Raw genomic sequence first — 20,778 nt, 5'->3', positions numbered from 1 at the left:
GGATAACAAAAGGCCGCAGCACTCCCCCGCCCCCAGACCCTCCTAGCCACGGTGATGGATTCCTTGCAAATAAGTCCTATTTGCTACGATTTGTTATAGGGGAAAAGTAAAAAGCCCTGCTGAAGGAGGAGCGGTGCTCAAAGTTCTTTTAAACACTCGCCGCCGCCGCCGACCTGCTTTCCCAGTTTAGATGTCAGCAGATAGGAGGGGGGCCGGGGCTGTAATTCATCTTGATTTGCTTCATTGTCCTGCAGTTTGCAAACTATAATCCTGTATAATTTCAGGAACAAGCAGGTTTGGAATTAATGGGTCAATATTATTTAAAACAAAACACAGGGAGCATGACCTTTGCCTCAACTACATATTGCCCGACAAGACTCAGGAAACTCCGTTCTAACCTCTCAAGCCCCAGCTCTTTGAGAAACTGAAGGGCTGTGGTTATTAGAAATGGTCTTTGTTTCTTTTAATGTCTCCAAAGGATTTGGAAATAGTAATGTAATATAACATGAAGAATCTCTCTACTTAACCCTGAAAGATAAACGCGGAGGCCTAAATATTTTGAAATGGAGGTGTTGCCTTGGAAATTTATTATAGATGTATTCTTCCTGAGAGGAATGTATATAAACTGTGCACGTAGACATGCACACATATTTCTCCAGAACAATTTACTGGAGCTGCGGCTTCCCTTTTGAAGGAGTAAACTCGAGAGCCACTTCAAGCTGGCATACTTGGAAATTTCTCTCACCTTCCTTCTCACAGTCCGCTAGCCATAATGGAATCCTCTGCGTTTAACCCAAAGCAAAATCTGGGAGGCAAGACCGGACTTCGCTGGGTTGTTTTTCCTTCTTCTCAGAGTGCCCTCTCCTTTTAGTTTCTGATGAATGGCTATAATTTATTTCTACCAAATTTAAATAAGTATTGCTGCCCTGTATGTTTAACAAGGCAGGCAGAGGAGACTGGTTTGTTTAGGAGGCAGGGGTGACTGAGAACACCCCTGCCAGGCGACAGAGGAAGGGAGAAAGAATCCAGACCGATTTGTATGCAGTATATTTTACTCCCATGAAATAAAACACATTTTTTCATATTTGCTGAAAAGTAAAACAATAATATTGTACGAAATGTTATACACAGGGTAGGTTGTACAGAGCAGTTTCAGAAACATCATTGCATCCACCAGAGAAACTATTCTAAAACTGATATTCACACATTTTTATAATAATATGTTAGAAACATACAGTGTGGCATTTAGTATATACATTCCCTTGCTTGCAAGCGAAAACGCCTAATCGCTTCTGTATAACATGCTTTATTTTAAAGCCTAACCTTTAAAAACACTGTTGTGATATTACTAACAACTGCTTTTATAAAATTAATTTGACATTTCGATATATATACATCCTTTCAGTAATTTTAACGTTAACAATGCTAAACTTAAAAAATAACAAGCTTATAGTAATGTTAAAATGTCATATCCAGTCAAACATTTGAGTGTCTCTGTCCTTGCAACTGCTGGAAATACTTTTCGCAAAAAGTGTCAGCCAGTGAGGACATTCCTTTGAAATCAAAGGAGCTCTCTTGAATTCAGTGGTTTCCTTTTCTCCCTACATCTTCTTTTCCTTAGTGCCCATGACCTTCTAGCGCAACTCCCAGTCTTTCCATGGAGGGTGGCCCCTCCAGGCGGCCAGCAGTCCCAGGACCCCGGCTGCACAGCTCACACAGGCCGGTCCACCGCGTACTGGCAAGCGCTCAGGTTGGATGCGGGGTTTTGCACGCTGGCATAGCCGAAGCTAGAGTGCTGCTTCGCTTTCAGTCTCAGGCTGGCCAGGCTCGAATTACACGTGTCCCTATAAACGTAAGGGGGTGTTGGCGGCGCGTAAGGACAGGCAGGCGTCGGCACTGCGGAATTCAGTGACGGGCTGCTCAGGTTGTTCAAGTTATTCAGGCTATTGAGGCTGGAGCCCGGGACACCCGTCACTGCCGAGGGCACCATGCTGGACGACATGCTCATGGACGAGATGGAGTTGGGCGGAGAGAACATGCTCTGCGAGGACAGGGGGTTGACATTCATGGAGTTGAAGAAGGGGAAGCTTTTGGTGGACAGGGAGGCCGATGTGAGGCCCTTCGCGGCCCAGTTGTTGTAGGAGTAGCCAGGGTACATGTCGTCGTAGGGCTGCATCAGCCCGTTGAACTGTGGCCCAAAGCCGTTCTTGCACAGCTCGGCCTGCTGGTTGCGCTCCCGCTTTCTCCATTTGGCCCGGCGATTCTTGAACCAAACCTGGGATGGGCGGGAAGGGGTGGGCAAACAGAAGCCACAGCTCTGATTAGTAAACACTTGGTCATGGAAAGCACCAGGAGGCCGCTTCAGACAGGCACTCTTGAGTTCTTGCATGCACACACACCTCACCACTCCACCCCCTCATCTCGTAGGCCACAGCTGTCCATGCCCTGTACCGGCAGGACTTATTTACCCACCCCACCTCGGTCAGGGGCAAGGGGCCCAGCCAGGTCGGCCTCTGAGCTGCACCACAAACTCCAGTCAAGCGCCTCGAGGCCTGTGGGTAGCCCGATCACCAAGCCAGATCTCCTTGGGGTCCAAGAACACTTACTGTAAAATAACCAGGGTCAGTTGGTTCCCTGCCCAAACCAGCCTGGACCACCTCAGAAACTTGCTTCCATTCCAAACCCACAGGCCTAGTATCCTCCAAAAGGGCTGAGAGGGCAAGGGGGAACCTGCTCTGTCTGCTGTCCATTCTCCAGGACCTGTACCTCACTCCTATCCCCAGCCGGCAACCTTTCAATGCTGGGACCAGACATTCCTCCCAGAAAACTATCCAATAAAACACAAAAGACCACCTCCTCCTCTCCTTGAATGTGGAGAGCTTGGTGTGCAAAATTCCAGGACCCAGGATCCATGTACCTGTACCCCACCTGACCTCCTTCCACCCACCTTGGGCCCAGCCCGGGCATGGCTTTTCAGGTTTCACCTAGGCTCGCCAACCCCCAACCACAGCTGGTGGCCCCACCACAACCCCACTCCAATCCACATCACGCCGACAGTCTGGGCTTTTGTGTATTGGGACGAAGCCTGGCCCACGATGTTTCAGAGCTGACTACGGTGCTGTTTCACATTACACATCTCCCCAGGCCCAGCTGCCTAATCCGCTTTCTTTCTTTTTTTCCTTTCATTCTGGATTTGCTTTCCATTGCCCTTCCTCTCTGGACCCGTCTGCTATAAAAAGCACTCCCGGCAACCCTGGGGCAGGCAAGGCACCGCTTCAGGGGAGGAGAGCCTGGTTTAGTGGCCCAGGATCTGGGGGAGCTGCACAGAAGCCTGGAGGGATTGGGAGGGCTTTCTGAAGGTTCTACGGAGCCCAAATTGTGTTTTCATTTTAATTACTTTCCATTTCTACCCTAGGTCCTCTAGACTTTGCCCAGGAGGAAAGCGAAGGTGCAAGACCCGTTCCCTGATGCTCCAGAAGGCTAATGAAGACTGACCCTGCACGACCACGACCACGCGGCCCAGGCGGGTGCAAGCTCCAGGCGGTTAAACTAAAACCACTTCTAGTTCCTCTGGCTCTTTATCAACCAGCTCAGCTCATACACTGAGCAAGTGCCACCGGAGAGTCCATTACCTCTGCTTTGGAGCTGATTTTGCTTTTTTATTCTTTTCGTTTTTACTGGTATCTATTTTTTTAATCGGGAACTTCATTATTTTACACGCAGAACAATATTTTCGTAAACTTTACAGCCTCTGGATGCTTTTTGGCTCTGCTTTCTTTTGCTTCCAGAATCCTAACAAATTTTAAATATTCCACCGTCGACATAAATCAGGATGTCGCTATTGGGTAATTTAAATTCATATTTTTGCCAATCTATAAAGTTCAGATTTGCTACAAAATTAAGGTAAGCTCTTTCTTTTTTTTTATAAACCTATGATTATAATTAGAAGGGGTTATCGGTTTTCAAAGAGTTCAACTCCTGAGAAAACATAAATAAACCAAACTGAAAACTTTCTGCTTTTTTTCTTCTAAGAAAACCGGCAGAATAATAATAGCTGTGCATTAAAGCTTGACTTCCAGAGACCACAAATCAGGAGGCAGGGTGTAAGAGAGCTCTGAATGCCCTCCTCAAAAGAAAACCAAAAAAAAAAAAGACACCCCAAAGGGCTGTATGGAACTCATCGAGAGAAAAGCCTGGGCCAGGCCGCCGTGCAGGCTCCCCAGGGAGGGCCAAACCTTGGTGTCTCTGGCGGGTTTTTCCTTGTTAAAGGCCCACAGGTTGGAGCCTGTTCGTAGCTCCTGGCTGGCAGGAATGTTATTAGTGCTCCTCTGGTGACTGCAAGCGGGGAACACAATGCCCTTTGCAGAAGAATGCCCACGTGGCCCAGCCCAGGAGGGCGCGGGCTGGGCGCCGGCTAGGCAGTGCGCGGTGCCTGTGTCCCGACACGAGCACAGCAAGGGAGAGAGGGGAGCTCAAGCCCCTAACCACGCCACCCGCTGCGAGGCTGAAGGCCTTCCGCTAGCGGACCTGCTCCCCATCAGAGCCCCAGATCCCTGATCAGCAAGGCCTGCAGCTCCACCTTGCCCACTGGCTCTTACCCTGACTCGGGCTTCCGTAAGGTTGGTCCACACGGCGATCTCTTCGCGCGTGGACATGTCTGGGTAGCGGTTCCTCTGGAAAGTAGCTTCTAGCTCCTGCAGCTGCTGGCTGGTAAAGTGAGTTCGCTGCCGCCGCTGCCTCTTCTTCTTGGACGGGTCCTCGGCGCCCACGTCCTCATTCTTGCCTTGTTGGCTCTTATCTTTCTCTGCAGAGGACACACACAACCATTTGGGTCAGCCTACAAATCACCCGAGCCCCTGCTGGATTGGGCAAGAGGGACGGCGAGGGGTCGACCGGGAGCCGGAGGGTGTTTGTGCGTTGCGGCTCCGCGCCGCAGGGAGCGCTGCGCCCCGGTGTGCAGGTCGAAGTGTGGGTGCGCGCCCCGTCCCCGCCCCTCCCCCCCGCTCTGCACATTTTATTTACATGTTTATCTCACGCTGGCGGCATGCTCTTTTTTATAGCCGGTGCTTTCAAGTATATTTATACACCTCCGCGCAGACACACCAACTCTCCTGAGACGCGCACACGCGCGCGTTTCACAGACTCCCCACGAGGAAAGCTCAGATTTCGACAAGGTTTGGGAAGGCCGGGAAAGTAGATGTTGGGATGTGGCTGGGCACCCAAGCTCGGCAGGAGAAATGCCTCTTTGCCAAGCTCTTTTCTGAGTAGTTGGAAAAATACTTTTCTAAGGATCTTAGCTCCTCCCGAGCTGAAAGCAGAGGGTAGAGCAGGACTGATGTGGGGAGGCCTGGGGAACGTCCTAAAATCGAGATTCTGGGACTCCGGAGACTCAGAAAACAGACGCAGGCCAGGGTAGGAACGGGAGGAAAGGGTCTGTTGAAGGGAGAACGAAAGAGACTAGGTCCTCGCACCCGGCTCCCGGAAGTCCCGCGGGCAGCTCGCAGGACGACCACTCCCACCTCGCCTCCCCAGGAGGGGCCATTTCCTCGGACAGCTGGAGTTGGTGGCGCGGGCCGCCCCACTCTAGTGTACACCCGGCGGCGCGGCGCGGTGCAGCGCGGCGCCTTACCTGCAGCCTCCGGGCTGGAGGTGTCGGAGATGGTATGCACCTCTAGCCGGTGCTTGGAAGAGTCCAGGGAGCGGGGCTGGCCTGGGGCCAGCAGCGAAGCCATTGCTAAAGGTTGGGGATGGTGACAGGAGGAGGACGTGGAGGCGGCCGACAGTTTGGTCCCGGCTGCTCGGTGCTCCAAGTGCAGCGGGCCTTTCATGCAGTTCATGGACGAGAGAACGTGCTGCCCTCCGGATCCCGGGCCGCCGCCCTCCAAGTCCCCGCGGCCACCGCCCGGTGTTGTGGGTCGCGCGCTCCAGGCGCAGAGCTGCCTCACGGTGGCCACTGCAGGAGGAGCGGGAGGATATAGCCCCCGCAGAATTCCGGAGCCAAGTCTCCCCCTCTGCTTCAGGAGGCTCCAGGCAGGAGAGTCCGGAGGCCAAAAGTCAGCGGGCAAACGGAGGCATGGGGATGTGGGCAGGCGGCACCGCACGTAGCGTCTTTAAGGAGCGGGCGTCCAAGCTCCAAAAGCGAAACAAGAATGGGCAAGACCCCCTTCTTCCCTCCCTCCCTCCCTGTACCCCTCCAATGAGGAAGGCTAACGCGGCGCGCTCAGCCCGCCCCGCGAGCAAACAACTTGACAGCAAGCTTGGAGACTGACAGGGACAGGTAGCTGGTGTCCGATCCCGGCGACGGCGGCGGCGTGGGCCAAGCGCACCCCAAGCGCTCCCGAGCGCCCCTGCGCAGCGCGTCCCCAGCGCCGGCGAACCGGGGCCGGGGCTACCGCAGCTCAGCGCCAGCCACCCGGGCGGTCGACGGACAAGCTCTGCGGCTCCGCGCTTCCCTGTCGGCCCAGCATCTTAAAACCAGAGGCGGGCTTCCCGGCTGCAAGACGTCACTCCGCCGCGGCCCTCCCCAGCCCTCTGTGCCTCCGCCTCCTCCGGACCCTCGGCGGGCGGGAGTGACGCGGCCCCACACCAATCACGGCGCCCTGGCCACGGCGAGGGCTGGCCCGCGTGCACCTATCAGCGGCGTGGGACGGGCTGACGCGCGCCGGGCCCACCCGGGCCACACAGGCGCGCTCCCGGGAACTCTGCTCCGCCCGGCCGGAGGCGATCAGCTTTAGTTAGAACTTGGAGGTGGGGAGATAGCTAGGAATCGATGGCTTGGGAGAAAGGAGCAAGAAGGCCTAGGGGGGAAAGGTACAGGGCTCAACACGCCAGCCCCCCCCCCTTGTGTCTCTATATCAGTTCCAATTGCAACCCCTCCCGCTCCGTGCAGAAAGAGATATGCTACCTGAAACTGCAAAATATTAAAAACATCAGCAAATCACCTTTCCGAATTTAAAGTTTTTAAAACTGCCTGCCAGGTGAACGCCTGCGCCAATCTGAAGCAGCTTTACTTTCACTGCCAAGAAGATAGAGCCCCGGGAAGGGAGGCTAATAAATTAGAAATCGAGAAGAAAAAGGACCCGTCAAAAGAAAATTACCTTGACTTTAAACGAACAACTGCTTGGTAGTTCAATCTGGATTTACAAAAGAATAAAAAGTCGCCTCAAATCACGTCCTCTGTAATGCTTATTAGTCCCCAGACAGAACACACACAATAGAATAGAAACCCTAACCCAGCGTTTTCAAAATGCTGAAAGCTTATCCATTCTACTTAACGTTGATTAAGACACATATCCTAGATCTTTCAAATTCCTTGTACACTGTATTAAGCTCGTCCTAACCCGAGAGAGCCACGCTTTAAATTCGACTCTCTTGTTTACTTTATTATCAATCAAATTCAAATCCATAAAGCCGCAGAATCAACAACCTTGAGCTAATTATATATAAAATATGCTTTAATGTATTTCCATACAATTAAGAATGTTGCCAAATAACCAATTTCAAGGATAATTTTTAACAGTCATTTTCTTTTCCTAGGAGTCAAGGCTGTCTTGAATCATTAAAGTAAAAGCAGGCAGAAGCAGCAGTGTGTGGGCTGAGGCCCCTCCTCAGTTAGGAAAGGCAGAGCCTTATTCACTGTACAAAACAAAGCACAATAAAAATCACCTTTGGGGTCCTCAACCCTTTACAGCACTATTCCTAAGGCAATTTAATTTCCAAAGAAATTTCAAAAAGAAGTCCTAACACTCAAAACAATTTTTGAAAACCTTTGGTCAGCCTGGAGATGTAGCTCAGTGGTAGAGCTCTTGCCTACCAAGCCTGAGGCCCTGAGCTCAAGCAAGAGCACCAGGGGGAAAAAGAAAGAAAGAAAAAAAAAGTCCTTTGTTCCCCGGCTTAGATCTGCCAGAGAACACAAAGTAATCTCCTTGGGTTTCTGCACTGCGATTGTTTTATTGTGGAGTTAGTGTTATCCTCCTTGAATGTGTATTTGTTTGACATTACAGTCAATGATTTGCAACAGCAGTATGAGGTATTTTCAGAAAACCCCTCCTAGTCCTTGTTCACAAGATTGGGAAATCTATTCAGTCTGGGACTGAGCAGACAAGCAGGCAGCAGATCCCACTCACCTCCCAACCTCTTCCCTACAACCCTACTCTGATCTGCAATTCTTCTTATGTCTGAAATTCACTTGAAAGCAGTCTGAGACCTGGTCCCTTCAAACCAGCACTATCCCACTGTAAGAAGAAATTAGCTGCTGGGGGAACTTTCTTCCTTGTCAGGCTTGAATCAGCATTTCTGCTTTTAACCTTTTATCCCACTTCTCACCTCATTCCACACATACATGCATGCCTGCTCAGAGCAGAAGCACCCCATGTGACAGGTCTACATTAACTGAGGTTCCCACATCTAGCTGTCTTAGGACCCGCAATCTTATCACTAAATTACACATATTACACCAGCAGCCTGTTGGTAAAGAAGGTTAAATTAATTTACATTCTGCTCATTATCTGGTGCTTAAATGACGCATTTTATCCCTGAGATTTGGTGAGAAGCTCCTTTCCAGACCCCACAGTGTTCCGCTGAAGACAATGCTCTTACATTTGTAGTGGTTTTTAATCTGATAAGACTCTAATTTGCTTAAGTCTTTTAAATAAGGGCTTTAAATGTTTCTAGCCATTTTCTTATTGAATTTCCTCTAATTCCACCAAGATCATAAAGTATATGTGTAAAGTAAATATTTTCTCCCATTGCACCGCCAGCCAGTGACCTACACCTAAGTCAATATGAATCCAGCTCTTTTCTGCCCAACGTGTTTACTATTCATATTCCAGTTTCTTCCTTTAAACCTCGGTATAGCTGTGGGCCACTCCACATCATGCCCCCTTAAAATTTCATTTCACCAAGAGACTCCATCATTTCAAAAAAAGAAAAATCCTCCACTGCACTGAGCAAATGCTCTTCTTAGTCGTAAGATTCAAACTCCGGAGATACAGAACGTTTTTAGAGCCTTGTGGGCTGTTTTTCACCACTTCTTATTCTGGAAAGCTGAGAAGCTTCACAAAGCCATATAGATTTCCCAGTCCATCTCTCATTAAACCCACAGACTTTGGCTTTAAGCTCCAGTAGCTCTGCACTTCTGATGGAACTTTCATCATGACAAATACACACACATGGAGGGCTCCAAGGAGCCTCCAAAGAGGGTTCCACCTCAGGAGTAAGCATGGCAGATGTTGGAATTGCCAGGTATCTGTGGGCAGCCGCGAAAGCCAAAAAACATAGGGGATCTTAAATTGTGTGGATATGCTGAATCAAGAAGCTAGGTCAGAAATTATCTAAAGAATACTCATTGAAAACAGTTGCCCACAGTGTGAATGTGTATGCATATTTATCTGTATTACACACATGCATGCTATATACACACATATGTATCTAGATACATATACAGTGTATGTATACGCAGATAAATGCGATGCATTCATTATACTATATATAAGACATATACACTGTAATCTCCAGATCTCTAAACGGTGAACTCAAAACAAGAATTTTATTTGCATTTTTTCATCTGGAGGGAGGTCCAACCCTCTGCTTATCTGTTTATCACTTTAACACTCTGAACATCTTCGATCCGGTGATGCTCTTTCCTGACCCAAAAGGATCCTTCCAAGAATGGCAACAAAACACCAATATAAGAAGTGTAGACAGGGAGAAGAAGGATGTGTGCGGAGTCCAAGAAATCTGTTTTAAGGAGAATGTCATGGTGGCGAGAAGGACTGGAAACTTAATCTCTGTAAGCCTTGCATACGGGACAGGCGCATGGATGAAGAAGGTTTCACCGGAAGGCAAGACATCTTATATATTTTCTGAGTTTGGCACTGTGACTTCCGACTGGATTCTTCTGGATGGGCTCTAGAAATCACCAGAATTTCAGCTTCCCTAGGACAATTTTTCTATCCAGAAAAAAAGAGTCTTTGCCGTACTCGCCTCCTGAGCAGGGCAGGGAAAGGAAGCCCAGTGTGAGGTTGAGGTTGGAGTCCAAGAGACTTGGGGGTCATCTCAGCTGGATTTTCTTTCCAGCTTTTTCAAAGAAAGACCCTCCAGGAAGAAAATGTGACACGGGGTCAGGCGTGTTCTGAGCTGTATTTGCCACTGATTACCAGTCTTAAAGTCTTATTTAATTTCACACTCTTTAGTGTGAGTTGCGCAAACCCCCTCAGGCCTTGGTGGTAAGCAGTCAGGCAAGGTGGCCAGGCCACTTTTCCTAATTTTGGTCCACTGTGGGCTGGGGTCCAATCACACAATCTCCCAGTTTTGGAAAGAATCTGCCCAGAGCTCACCTCGATGATGGTTCAATTAGATGCCTCTCTGAGCTGTCAGGCCATGGAGCAGGAGTCCTGCCCAGCCCAACTCAGCCCAGCCCAGGTCAGGCCAGCTCAAGGACGAAGCCACTCGCCCAGCTTACAGCTGAGACAGGTGCTATGAGTGTGCATGGGAGTGGGAGGCTGAGGTCAGGTGGAGACCTTGCACCCCACGCTTCCAGAAGTGGCCTTTCCTCTCCTACCACCAGGTTTTCCCTGCATGAACCCTAACTGGACAGTGTCCCTTCCCCTTGTAGCCAAGAAACTGACCAAAAAATAAAAAGCTTTTTTGAGGTGACGTTTTCTCATTTCCTAAATGGGGTTTTGCAAAAGGGGTGGGTTCTTTTTGGAATCAGAACTCTGTAGATGTACTGGGTCATGTGGACCAGATATCGCTGGATCCCTACAAATGACACCCATTTCTGATGCACAAGCTGTAGTTGCTCACACTTTTGAAGTTTGAGATTACTGGGGAGGGGTCCTCGTGGGAGGTATGCACTCCAGAGAGAGCCCAGAGAGAATTTGAAGAAAAGGTTTTGATGTACTTGAACCAATATGCACCCTTTACTTCCTCACACACTCACATGTGAGTGTGGTAGACTCACTAGGCACTCACTTAATCTTTAGAAAGCAACTATTTTAGGAAGTATTTAAAATAAAAAGATGGTACAGTGTACCTGTCTTAATGAGATGGGGGGGGGGAGAGGAAAGGATGGAGAGAAAGAGACAGAATGAATTGGAGATTGAATACATCCAGGCTTGGAGACAAAGACATGGCAAGGGGCTAACTGAAGTCACTTTAAAAACAATTAAATTAAAACACTCTTTTCAGCTGATGTTCATCCTCCCTTAATTTTTTTTTTCTCATTCTCTTCTTTTCTGTTTTTCTCTCTCCCAGACATGCTGGTAGCTAACATTCAGCATTAGTTGTCATGGTGACCATAAATCACATAAATCCAAAAATACCTACCTATAATCTGAGATGAAGCTTTTATTTCCCTAGTGAAATAATATTTTAAAAGCTGTCAGCTGACGAAAAAAAAGAACCTACCTCATTGTAGTAACCCAAGTAATATATTACTTCTAAAGGTTTAAATTAAAATGTCAGCTTGTTCAAAACATGCTGGGAGGAACATAGGCACCCTTCATGTCAGAGCCTCGAAAAGAAGTTGATGCCCTCAGCCTCATGGTTCACACACACACAGACACACAGACACACAGATACACAGACACACAGACACACAGACAGACACAGAGACATACACAACATTCATACACTCTATTTCCATTTGTTTCTTCTCTCTGTTCTATTCCCAATTACCTCGCTCTTTATAGACTCCTAGCATTGGACTGTAAAATAATGGAGTTGCTACACAAATCAGGATGGAGCCTGGTCTACTGATAAGTGTTTGGAAACCTTAGGTGTCACTCAGGGGTTGTTCGTGACCAGTTGTGTCCCCTAGTGAAAATAAAGTCTTGGGAAACAAGAACGTAGGAAGGGCCATACAGGACCAGGATCCTAAGAGGGTCAGGGGAAAAGGGAAGGATTGGAGGGGGGAGGCAGGATAGGTAGCAAGGTGCAGAGTGGCCAAGTCTAACCCAGAAACGGCAGTGATAGGCTCCCCCTTCTGCCTTTTTCCCCAAGAGAGGAAACTTTCCTAGTTGGAGACCCTGGGGAGGGGCATGTGGCCACTGTCGGGCCTTTTGTCTTCTACCTTGGGCTTGTTGTCTTTTGCCTATCTTGGATTACTGGGTATTCGCCTAGATGAAGAGCCATTAATTACCCATTCAGTCAATATTAGGAAGACGACAAAGCTTTTTACATAGGATTAAGAAGACATCAGATTGTTCCATTAGTATATTCCTGCTCACGCATAAGCTTTCGTTATACATTTCCTTTTCCCGGGAGTCGCTCTAGCAACGGCTGCATATATTAACAGCGGGCGGTGCCGAGTAACAGCCGAACCGGCTTTCAAAAACTTTGAACGCATACGGGTCAGTATCGAGGAACGCGACCTGTAAAGACATTTGCCCCAGGATTGGGGAAGGGGAGTGATCACCTTTGGACAATTGGTACCATTTCCTCTGGCTGGTGCTTGGACCAGTAATCTGGAGATTTGGTGGGGGTGACGGTAAAGGTATTGTTGGGTTGGAGAAAGAAAAAGGGAAACTGCTCAGATCTCTGGTCTCCTTTTTTTTTTTTTTCCTTATGCCACCTTCAGTAAGCACCTGTCCTTTGCCCCTCAGACAGGGTAAGTCCTCAATGTCACTTTTTTTTTTTTTTTTCTCTGTTGCTGCTTGGGCTGGGTTTGTTACTCCACGTACCACCATTTTGCATTTTGCTAGAGATGATCTGGGCTGATCCGGATGGCATTTGCGTGAGAGTTAAAGTTGCTTTATAAAGGGGAAGCGACACTTGATTATTTGCTTTCAGGAGGTACACTGGGAGTTCACATGGCTTGTACTGTGCAAACGTGCTGAGTGAATCGTGGTACAGGGGTGTCTGTGACTGTCAGGATAGCCAGAATTGAGCCTTGTCTTCTGAAAGAGACTGGGACTGAGCTGTCACCAGGTGAGAAGGCATGGGGCCTGGAGGTCCTTCTCACAGGGCCTGGGAGTCTGCACACACCAGGGATTTGGGTCCAGCACTTTTAGTGCAGTATTCTCTGAGCTACTTTGAAATTAAAATGGCGTTGTTGGTTGAGGCTGGAGGAAGTACCTGACCCTGGTCCCAGGGCAAAGCCAGGCTTTTCAGCCTGGAGTGGCCACCCTAGAAACTTTCCAAGTCACTACAGGAAAGGGCAATCTGTCCCCTGTGTGAAGGTCAAGGCCATGCCTTGTTGATAGTTCTGCAAAACTGGCTTTCAGGATCCCCAAAGTGAGAGGGCAAAGGGGTCTCTGCTTTCCCAGGCTGTTCTCAGAGGAGCTCTTCCTTCTGAACTGGGGTGTGACTTAGCTGCTCCCCCCCCCCCCACGTCCAGCCACTTCTCTATTAACCATCTCTCAAACTCCTGACTTTAGAGGGGTTAAGCTGCCCTCACACTCCCTCCACCCTGGGCTGAGCTGGGTTCTGGGTCCACCCAATGGGAGAGAAAGAAGCTGCAGGGTCTGGGCACTGCAAGTCACCCCCGCCTAATCAGAAGCCTCAGGTCTTCAAGACGCCTATTTAAGGAGGAAGAGGAGGGTAGTGCCAATGACAGAACAGCAAATGCTTCTTAATAAATAGCATGCTATTGTAGGTATTGTTTTTTTTAAAGCAAATAAAAACTAAAAGCTACAGAAAACAAATTCTTTTGTTTTAAAAGCAGGTGGGACTGGGCATTTTCATATTCCTCAAATCACCTCATATTCTCAGTCAAGGGTACTTTAGCAGCCTTCTTTCATCGATGCCTTTTCCTGTGTTACCATTTTTTTTTCTTTTTGCCAACCAGTTCTCGGAAAGCCAATAAAATCAAGATTTTCAGCATTTCTTCCCATCACATGCTGCTTCTTAATTAGTAGCATTAAACATGTTTGGGCAGCAATTTTTTCTCTTCGGTCCAAAAGGTAGAAAACAGATCGACTGGCAGGGTAGGGGAAGAACCTTTGCCGTGTACAAAAAATAATTCGAGCCTAAATGTAATGCTTAAGGAAACAATTGTTCATTATTACTAGTTCCGTACGTGCGTGTGTGTGCGTGTATGTACACGCGCACTCGTGTGCTAATTATAAAAAAGTAATGCTTGTGTGGAGAGCGAGGGCTAAGATTCCTCCAGGTCTCAGGTAATTCCTGGTCAAATCCGACCATCTAGACTCCACCTCCGAGGGGGTCCTATCCCTTTCCAGGGCATCGAAGTCACGGGAGGTTGAGGAAACCCAGGTTGGGTGGGAGTGTGAAGGAGGAAGAGGAGGGGGAGAGGCAACTGAGCCTCCCGGGTTCCTCGCGATGCCGCCGACTCTGGCCTCAGCTCCACGCAGACCTGTCGGCCCCAGGCAAAGATGAACGAGGCTAGAGCTCCCCAGGTCCGGCGCTGGAGCCCTGCCTGCTCCTGCCCCAACCACTCTTCCCGGACTCGTCGCTACCCTTGATTTTTAACCATATTCCAAACATTCTCCGGTCTAATAATTTATTTTTACGACCGATTATCAAACAGAAGAAGAATTTAACACAGTCTTAATGACAGAAATCAGCCGACATTATCTCTGCATTGCCCCCATTTAACCCCATGGGGTTAATCCTGCACAAGTGAGCGTTTAACCGGCCCAGCAGGACACTCGCGATAGTGCAGCGTTGGGGGCCGGGGCCACCGGTGCAGACGTTTTATTCCAGCAAATCACGCTTTTACTCCCAGGCACACAGGGAAGCCCCAGCGTAGGTCCTATTTTCTTCTTGCTAACGCTAGTTGTTTACTTGGTGGGCCTCCCAATCCTTCTCCTCTGACACACATTACATTTGTGGCCTTACTTTTTAATCCGGAAGGAGGAGTTAGGGGCCGAGGCTGTGGGGGCTTTATCTCCTCACACTATCAAAGGTCAACAACCTCCTAAAGCTAGGCACTTATTTATTACCAAGCCTGGAAACCTCGGAGAACACAGTGAACAGTAAATTTGAGTTTTTCTTGTATTCCAAAAGAAGCTCCCTCCCCCGCCGTCGCTTACGTACGGCCCACCGGGCGTGCACACTACTGAAGGACACGTTTCAATCCAGCCTGAGCCTGTGCAGTGGGCTGGAGACTTTCTAACTTTTGACACAAGCCAATAGACTTTGCTCGGCCTTGCTCCTTTCTTCGTCCGAGGTGCAACCGGACAATCCGGCGACCATAAACTCTTGAGGCCTGGCCCCACGCAGCAGGCAGGCGCGCGTAGACGGCCGCGTACGGGGCTGCACTAGGGCTGGGCTGCGGCCTGGCACTCAGACGACGCCATGGAAGGCAGTCTACGCCCGCGCGCTTTTCGGGCGCTCATCTTCAGCGATGCACTCTGCGCCCACAGCCCAGGTGGGGCTTGTCTAAAAGCCTCAGGCACGCGGTGGGTCCTAGTGGGGCCGGGCGCAGTGGGACAAGGCGAGCGACAGAGGTCGCTGTTGGACCACTTTTGCACGCCCGCTCGAGGAGCCGAAGTGGGATGGGGCGCTAGCAGGGGATCAGACCACAGGGAGCGAGAGGGAGAGCTGTTGGGTCTCCAGAGTGCAGTATAATTTGGGGAGAGGAATTAACGTCCCCGGGACGGCTGCTGCCCGTCCCACCCAGAGGCCAAGTGTCTAAGTTCAAGCAGCAGCGGCGCCGGGTCTGGCAGCCTCGCCTTCTGGAGCCGCCTCGCCCGAGGCCCAGCGTCCCTGAGGCCACTGCCCAGTGCGCGGCCTGCGCTTCCCTCAAGGCCTTACCATTGGCGTCGGCCTGCTGCCTTGGGAAGAGCTTGCTGTTGGCTGCCTCTTTTCGACTCTCGGGAGAGTCCGTGAACTCGACCTTTTTGATTTCGGAGTCTTTGGAGAAGAGACATTCAACAGCCGCCGGTTGCACGCCTGGGCCGCACACGCACCCGACCCACGTGCAAGAGGGGCCATGGGGACCGCGGCGTAAAAAAGCCCAGGTCCGGGGCGGGGAGCGAGACAGGGAGAAAGAGGGACAGGAGAAAGAAACAGGAGAAAGAGGGACAAAAGGCAGGACGTAGTTAGAGGCGAATGCGGACCGCATTCCCACCCTCCGGATGCGCTCGCAGCGCAGCGCAGCGCAGCGCGGAGCAGCCCGCTCTCTGGATGTTCGATGGTTGCTGGCGGTTCCAATCGGGAGCAGGGTCAGGGCCCCTACCCCTTCCTCCTCGGCCGCCGCTCCCAGACCTCCCCGCTAAGCGCAGGCAGCGGTTGTGCTCCAGCTGATTTCTTCGCTGTCTAGGAAAACGCCCCTCACCGGCCCACCGCTGACTCAGTGGTGCCCTCTCGCTGCCCCGGCATGGAGCGCTCTCCGGCCCAGGGGTTTGGGCTGCAGAATCGAGCTCTTACCTAATTGTACACACGCCGACACCAGTTTTCGGCAGTTGGTCTCCATTCCCCGTTATCTGCAAAACACAAGCGAGAGAGAACTGTGAGGAGCTGCGGCCATCGAAGAAGCGCGGGGCGCTGCGGAGGCTACTTGGGGAGAGGTCAAGGCAACTTTAGCTGTTTGGCGCTTGCTGGGTACCGAGTTGCAGTTGTGTTTCTGTGAGCTGACAGCCTCTAGCTGCCCCCCCCCCCCCCAGCACCCGCAGCCCAGCCTCCCGTCCAGGACCTCTGAATACGGACCAGATGATCACTACTAAGAGTTGCAGCTAGCAGGCCCAGCCAGGGGCTGGAGCTGATGAAAGACCACAGTGATTTGGCCAGGCTGTGAGGCCACTTTCAAGGGTGGGTGTGATGGGGAGCAACCTTAAACATATATGCAATTAGGGGGTGGGTGGAGGCCAAGCCCCTCTTTGGGAAGAACTTCCTGGAACAGTGTCTGTCCCTTTGTAAACCTCGACAAACATTTGCAGAACACCTTGCTAGCACAGGCAGCGCCCCACATTCTCTGTACTGGAAAAGCAGGCGCAGTCAGCCTAGGCACGAGCGGATTTTGGGCCTCTTGTCTGGCAGAAGCCACTTTTCCATATTTAGTCACACTTTTCCCTGGAGATACTCATCCGGGCCATCTATTTACCCTAAAGTATGATTTAAGATCGCAGAGGAGAGAGACTGGGTGGACTGAGCGAGGAGAGGAGAGCTAGAGCGCCGGTTCCTGGAGGGTTTGTTGCCTGCCTACCGCGCACGGACAAGAGGCCTGGGAGAACTGCGCCCGGTTCTTTCCTTTCCCCTCCCAGGCAAGCCAAATGTTTTTCAAATTTCCAACCACAGCTCACAAAGCGCTTCACGCTCGGCCCCCCTTCCTTGCCACAGGCAAACCCAGAGAGGTGGGTGGCAGGCAGTGCACTGGGAGGGGGATATTCTCATCCAGTGGGCAGAAGAGCCTGAACTGTTTTAACGACAGGAAAAGAAAGAAGGTCCTGGGCTACCCAGTCCCCTTGGATCTCAGTTCCCATCTGTCTGCACAGGGTGTGCTAGGGGACCTGGCTGGGGTGTAAGTGTGCATGGTGGAGAGCTTGATTCTGCACCCTGCTTTGGCCTGAGTGGTGACGATTCCCTGTGCTCACTCTCATGGAGCCAGCCCAGCTCTAGGGCCCTCTGGCCAAGATCACTGCCTCGAGGGGAGGCTGCCCTGTGCAGTGTGAGGCTGGGGATCTAAGGGTGGTGACAGACCACCAGGCAGGTCCCTCGCCAGCTAGCGGGTGCCCAGGCGGGACTCTGCTGGTCCTCGTGGACCCAAGGGCCCAGAAGTAGCAGTTTGGCGGCTCCAGATTTAGTGATTCTGCAGTGAAATCACAGGATTAGTCCCTGATTGAGATGTCTGTTCGTGAGATATTACAAAATTCATTATCACCGCTTTCTACTAACTCGATATGAAGTAACACAGATGGGATTTTATTAGTCCAGACTTCAAATGTTTACTTATGATAATTTCAGGGGAAATTTGCATGTCATCATCATTTCGATAATCTTTTTTTTTTTTTATATACGTCTGAACTGGCTGCATTATTAGCCGGTAGCCAGAGCATTGTAGATGGTAAATGTGAATAGTTTTTATTTTTTAAAGGAGTAAAATATACAAAAGAAAAAGATTAGGTCTGGGGTGTTGAGTCAGTTGGTTAGCCCCTGCCCCCCATGCTTGGTGCTGAAGCCTGAAAGAAGCAAATACAAAGCAAATTTTGAAGAACCCATAGGTCTCTACTCTTCAGGACTGAAAGAAGGTCAAGATGTGTTCCTTAGCTCACTCCTGTTCATCCTTGTGACTTCGGGATCGTTTTGCAGTCAAAGCGAGCTCTGAGACCTGCATTTTATGATTCTCTGAATGACTAGGCCTACTAGACAGATTCAATCTAAATAACTGTGAGAGATAATTTTTAGGGAGTCCTCCAGTTTCTGTGGATGATTCTTAAACTTGCCCTGTCAAGACAAGACTTATGTGACACATTTTTCTGCCAGTCTTTTGGATTGGTTTCTATGGCTAATCTCACAAATTGAGGTGAGATTGAAGGTTTTCCTGATGGGAATCTCTCCTCGCCCCAAAAGTTCATGTCCTGGTTGGAACGTATATGCCAAGCAACTTGTTTTGGCTAACTTGTGCTTCTGTGTTATCACCACGCTAAAAAGCACTACAGTGAAGTTGGCGTGCACACGCCCACAGTGGCAAGACAGACAGCAAACCTTAAAAATTTTTGCTTAAAAATAATTTTCTGATGGCCGACACAAGAATAAAATTTGAGAAAAACATAGTTTTAATAATTTAAAATCCTTTTACACTTCTTCCTTTCTATTTACTTTGTTATCCTGTAACAGAATTTTTGACGAAAAATTTAGGAATAAGCAGCAGAAACCATATGTTTTAAATAAGCTAAATTGGTGTGATTAGCCAGTAAATTAATTTGCAGTGGGTAATTATTTAAGGAAAATAAAATATTGCTCAATGCAGTTCTGTATATATATCAATGTGTAAGCCTTCTTTTAAAGTAGTATCAACACCATAGAAGCACCTGAAGATAAATATGCTTAACTTAAGGGGTAAAACACCCAAATAACTAAAGAGTAATTTTGCGCAGGTAAAGTAAAACATTACATAAAGGAAATAATCATTTAACTCTTGTAGAAAGGTTTGGTTTTGGATATTTTATGCTTATTTTATGATACATCAGCAAAATCCCTCAGTTTATTTTGCATATGTGCTTTGTTTCTTTGACATTATTGCATTTGAATTTTAGATGGATTTACTACAAAATGCTATTTACTGTGCTAAAAGCATCTTCAGTTCTGGTTAATGATCTAAAAATATGCAAGGAATATTTCTAAATCAATTTTTCAGAAAAATGTTTTAGAATGTGTACAATCCTGTAATTTGAATTCATAAAAGTTTTTCGCTAGTTATTTTAATAAGGCAGAATAATCGCACAAACGAGAGCAAAAAACAGCATCCTATGATAGTTTCATTTCTATATTGCTTTGGAAAGATGATTAAATGTGAAAAAAAAGAACGCAATTCTCGGCAACTGGAATCTACATCCCCCCTCAGTCGCCTGTTGGAAAATGGTTCTCTCGGCTGCATCCATTTAATATGTATCTCATTAAGTGCAAGATTGGAGTTGACCAATGATCAATTTAAAGGATTTATAATCCAAGTAATTGTGGGAGTTTGGCATCTAGGCCTGGCTCCCAGGTAGTTCACTGAGCCTGAGAGGTCACTAACTGCCTGTAAAGATGGAATCTCTTTTTTCCAGAGGGTAATAATGGGACGGGGCTAATCTTCCAGTAGCTGAAACTTTGTCCCGGGCCCTTTATCTCGAGAACGCTAATCCTCGGCCCGAGGATTTGTCCCTGCCGGGTTGGCACGGAGATTTCGGGGGCGATGCCTCGTTTTAGATGCCAGCCGCGGTCCGGCTTCCCGCAGGAGCTCAGCAGCCTGTGGACTGTTAGGACGCAAGGAACAGGGTTTTCTCTGCAAGGTCTGCTCGCCAACTGCGTTACCTCGGGTGAGACGCAGCCCGAGAGCCACAAATCACCCACGGCGAAGATTCTCCGAAGTGGAACAAATCTGCAGACTCGCATTATCTCACATCCCTGCGGGAGAGGCGGCCTCCACTTACCAGCTACCGGAGACGCTGCTGCCTCCGCGTCCCGCGCTTGCCTCCCGGCGGCTTCCAGCGAGCGGGCGAGGACGGGCTGGGCTGCGGCGCGAGCGCCCGGGGCCAGGCCTAGGCGCAGGCGGCTCCGCGGGGCCAGGGGTGCTGCGGCGGCGACGGCGGCGGCGGCGCGGGGCGTCCGAACTCTAGCGGCGGCGGCCAGTCTCTCCCCGCGCCTCTGCGGCTCCCTCGCCCGGTCTCGCCCTCGCCCTCCCCTCCCTCCCTCTCATCCCGCTCTCCGCTCAGCTCCGACGCCGAGTGGGGAGTGACGTGACGTCAGCAGAGATTCCGCCAAACTCCAGAGCGGGCGGCGCGGCGGGCGGCCCGGAGCGAGCGCGGCCCGGGAGCGAGCGCGGGGAGCGGCGGGGGCGAAGCGGGCCGGGAGGGCCTGGGCCGGCGGCCGGATGCTCGCTCCCGAGGGAGCCGGGCAGAAGCGGCAGCCGAGCGGGCGCGCAGGGGCTGGGACGCGGCGAGCGCTGCAGGCGCGCGTCCCCACGGCGGCGCGGACGGCCGGGAGGGAGGATGGGAGCTGAGCGGAGAAAGGAATCCGCGCCAGCCCGGGAGCCCTAATAAATCAGAGGGGGAGGGCCCGGGCGTGGGCAGACCGAAACCGACTCCTGGGACCAAATCGGGACGGCTTGGGAGGAAGGGACAGGGAAAGTGGCCCACGAAATGGAACAAAGGACCCAGTGCCCGGGTTTGC

At 50.2% G+C, this 20,778-nt stretch overlaps 1 protein-coding gene across 2 annotated transcripts; it reads right to left on the bottom strand.

Annotated features, from left to right (window-relative positions):
* Positions 1–1,034: 1,034 nt before the first annotated feature.
* Pitx2 (paired like homeodomain 2) lies at positions 1,035–20,196 on the bottom strand. 2 transcript variants are annotated; one of them, XM_023710066.1, is made up of 4 exons: positions 20,040–20,196; positions 16,336–16,391; positions 4,599–4,804; positions 1,035–2,275 (listed from the first exon to the last, which is right to left on the bottom strand). In XM_023710066.1, the coding sequence occupies exons 2-4, from the start codon at positions 16,379–16,381 to the stop codon at positions 1,712–1,714; spliced, it is 816 nt and encodes a 271-aa protein (XP_023565834.1). In that variant the 5' UTR covers positions 16,382–16,391; positions 20,040–20,196; the 3' UTR covers positions 1,035–1,711. The 2 variants fall into 2 exon arrangements, with proteins under 2 accessions (XP_023565834.1, XP_004626735.1); XM_004626678.2 differs by lacking the exons at positions 16,336–16,391; positions 20,040–20,196 and adding an exon at positions 5,630–7,121.
* Positions 20,197–20,778: the final 582 nt, after the last annotated feature.

This window comes from Octodon degus, unplaced genomic scaffold (genome assembly GCF_000260255.1).
Source record: "Octodon degus isolate 3935 unplaced genomic scaffold, OctDeg1.0 scaffold00016, whole genome shotgun sequence".
NCBI lineage: Eukaryota > Metazoa > Chordata > Mammalia > Rodentia > Octodontidae > Octodon > Octodon degus.
Note: the sequence above shows the minus strand (reverse complement) of the source record. Positions and strands in the feature narration are given on the sequence as shown.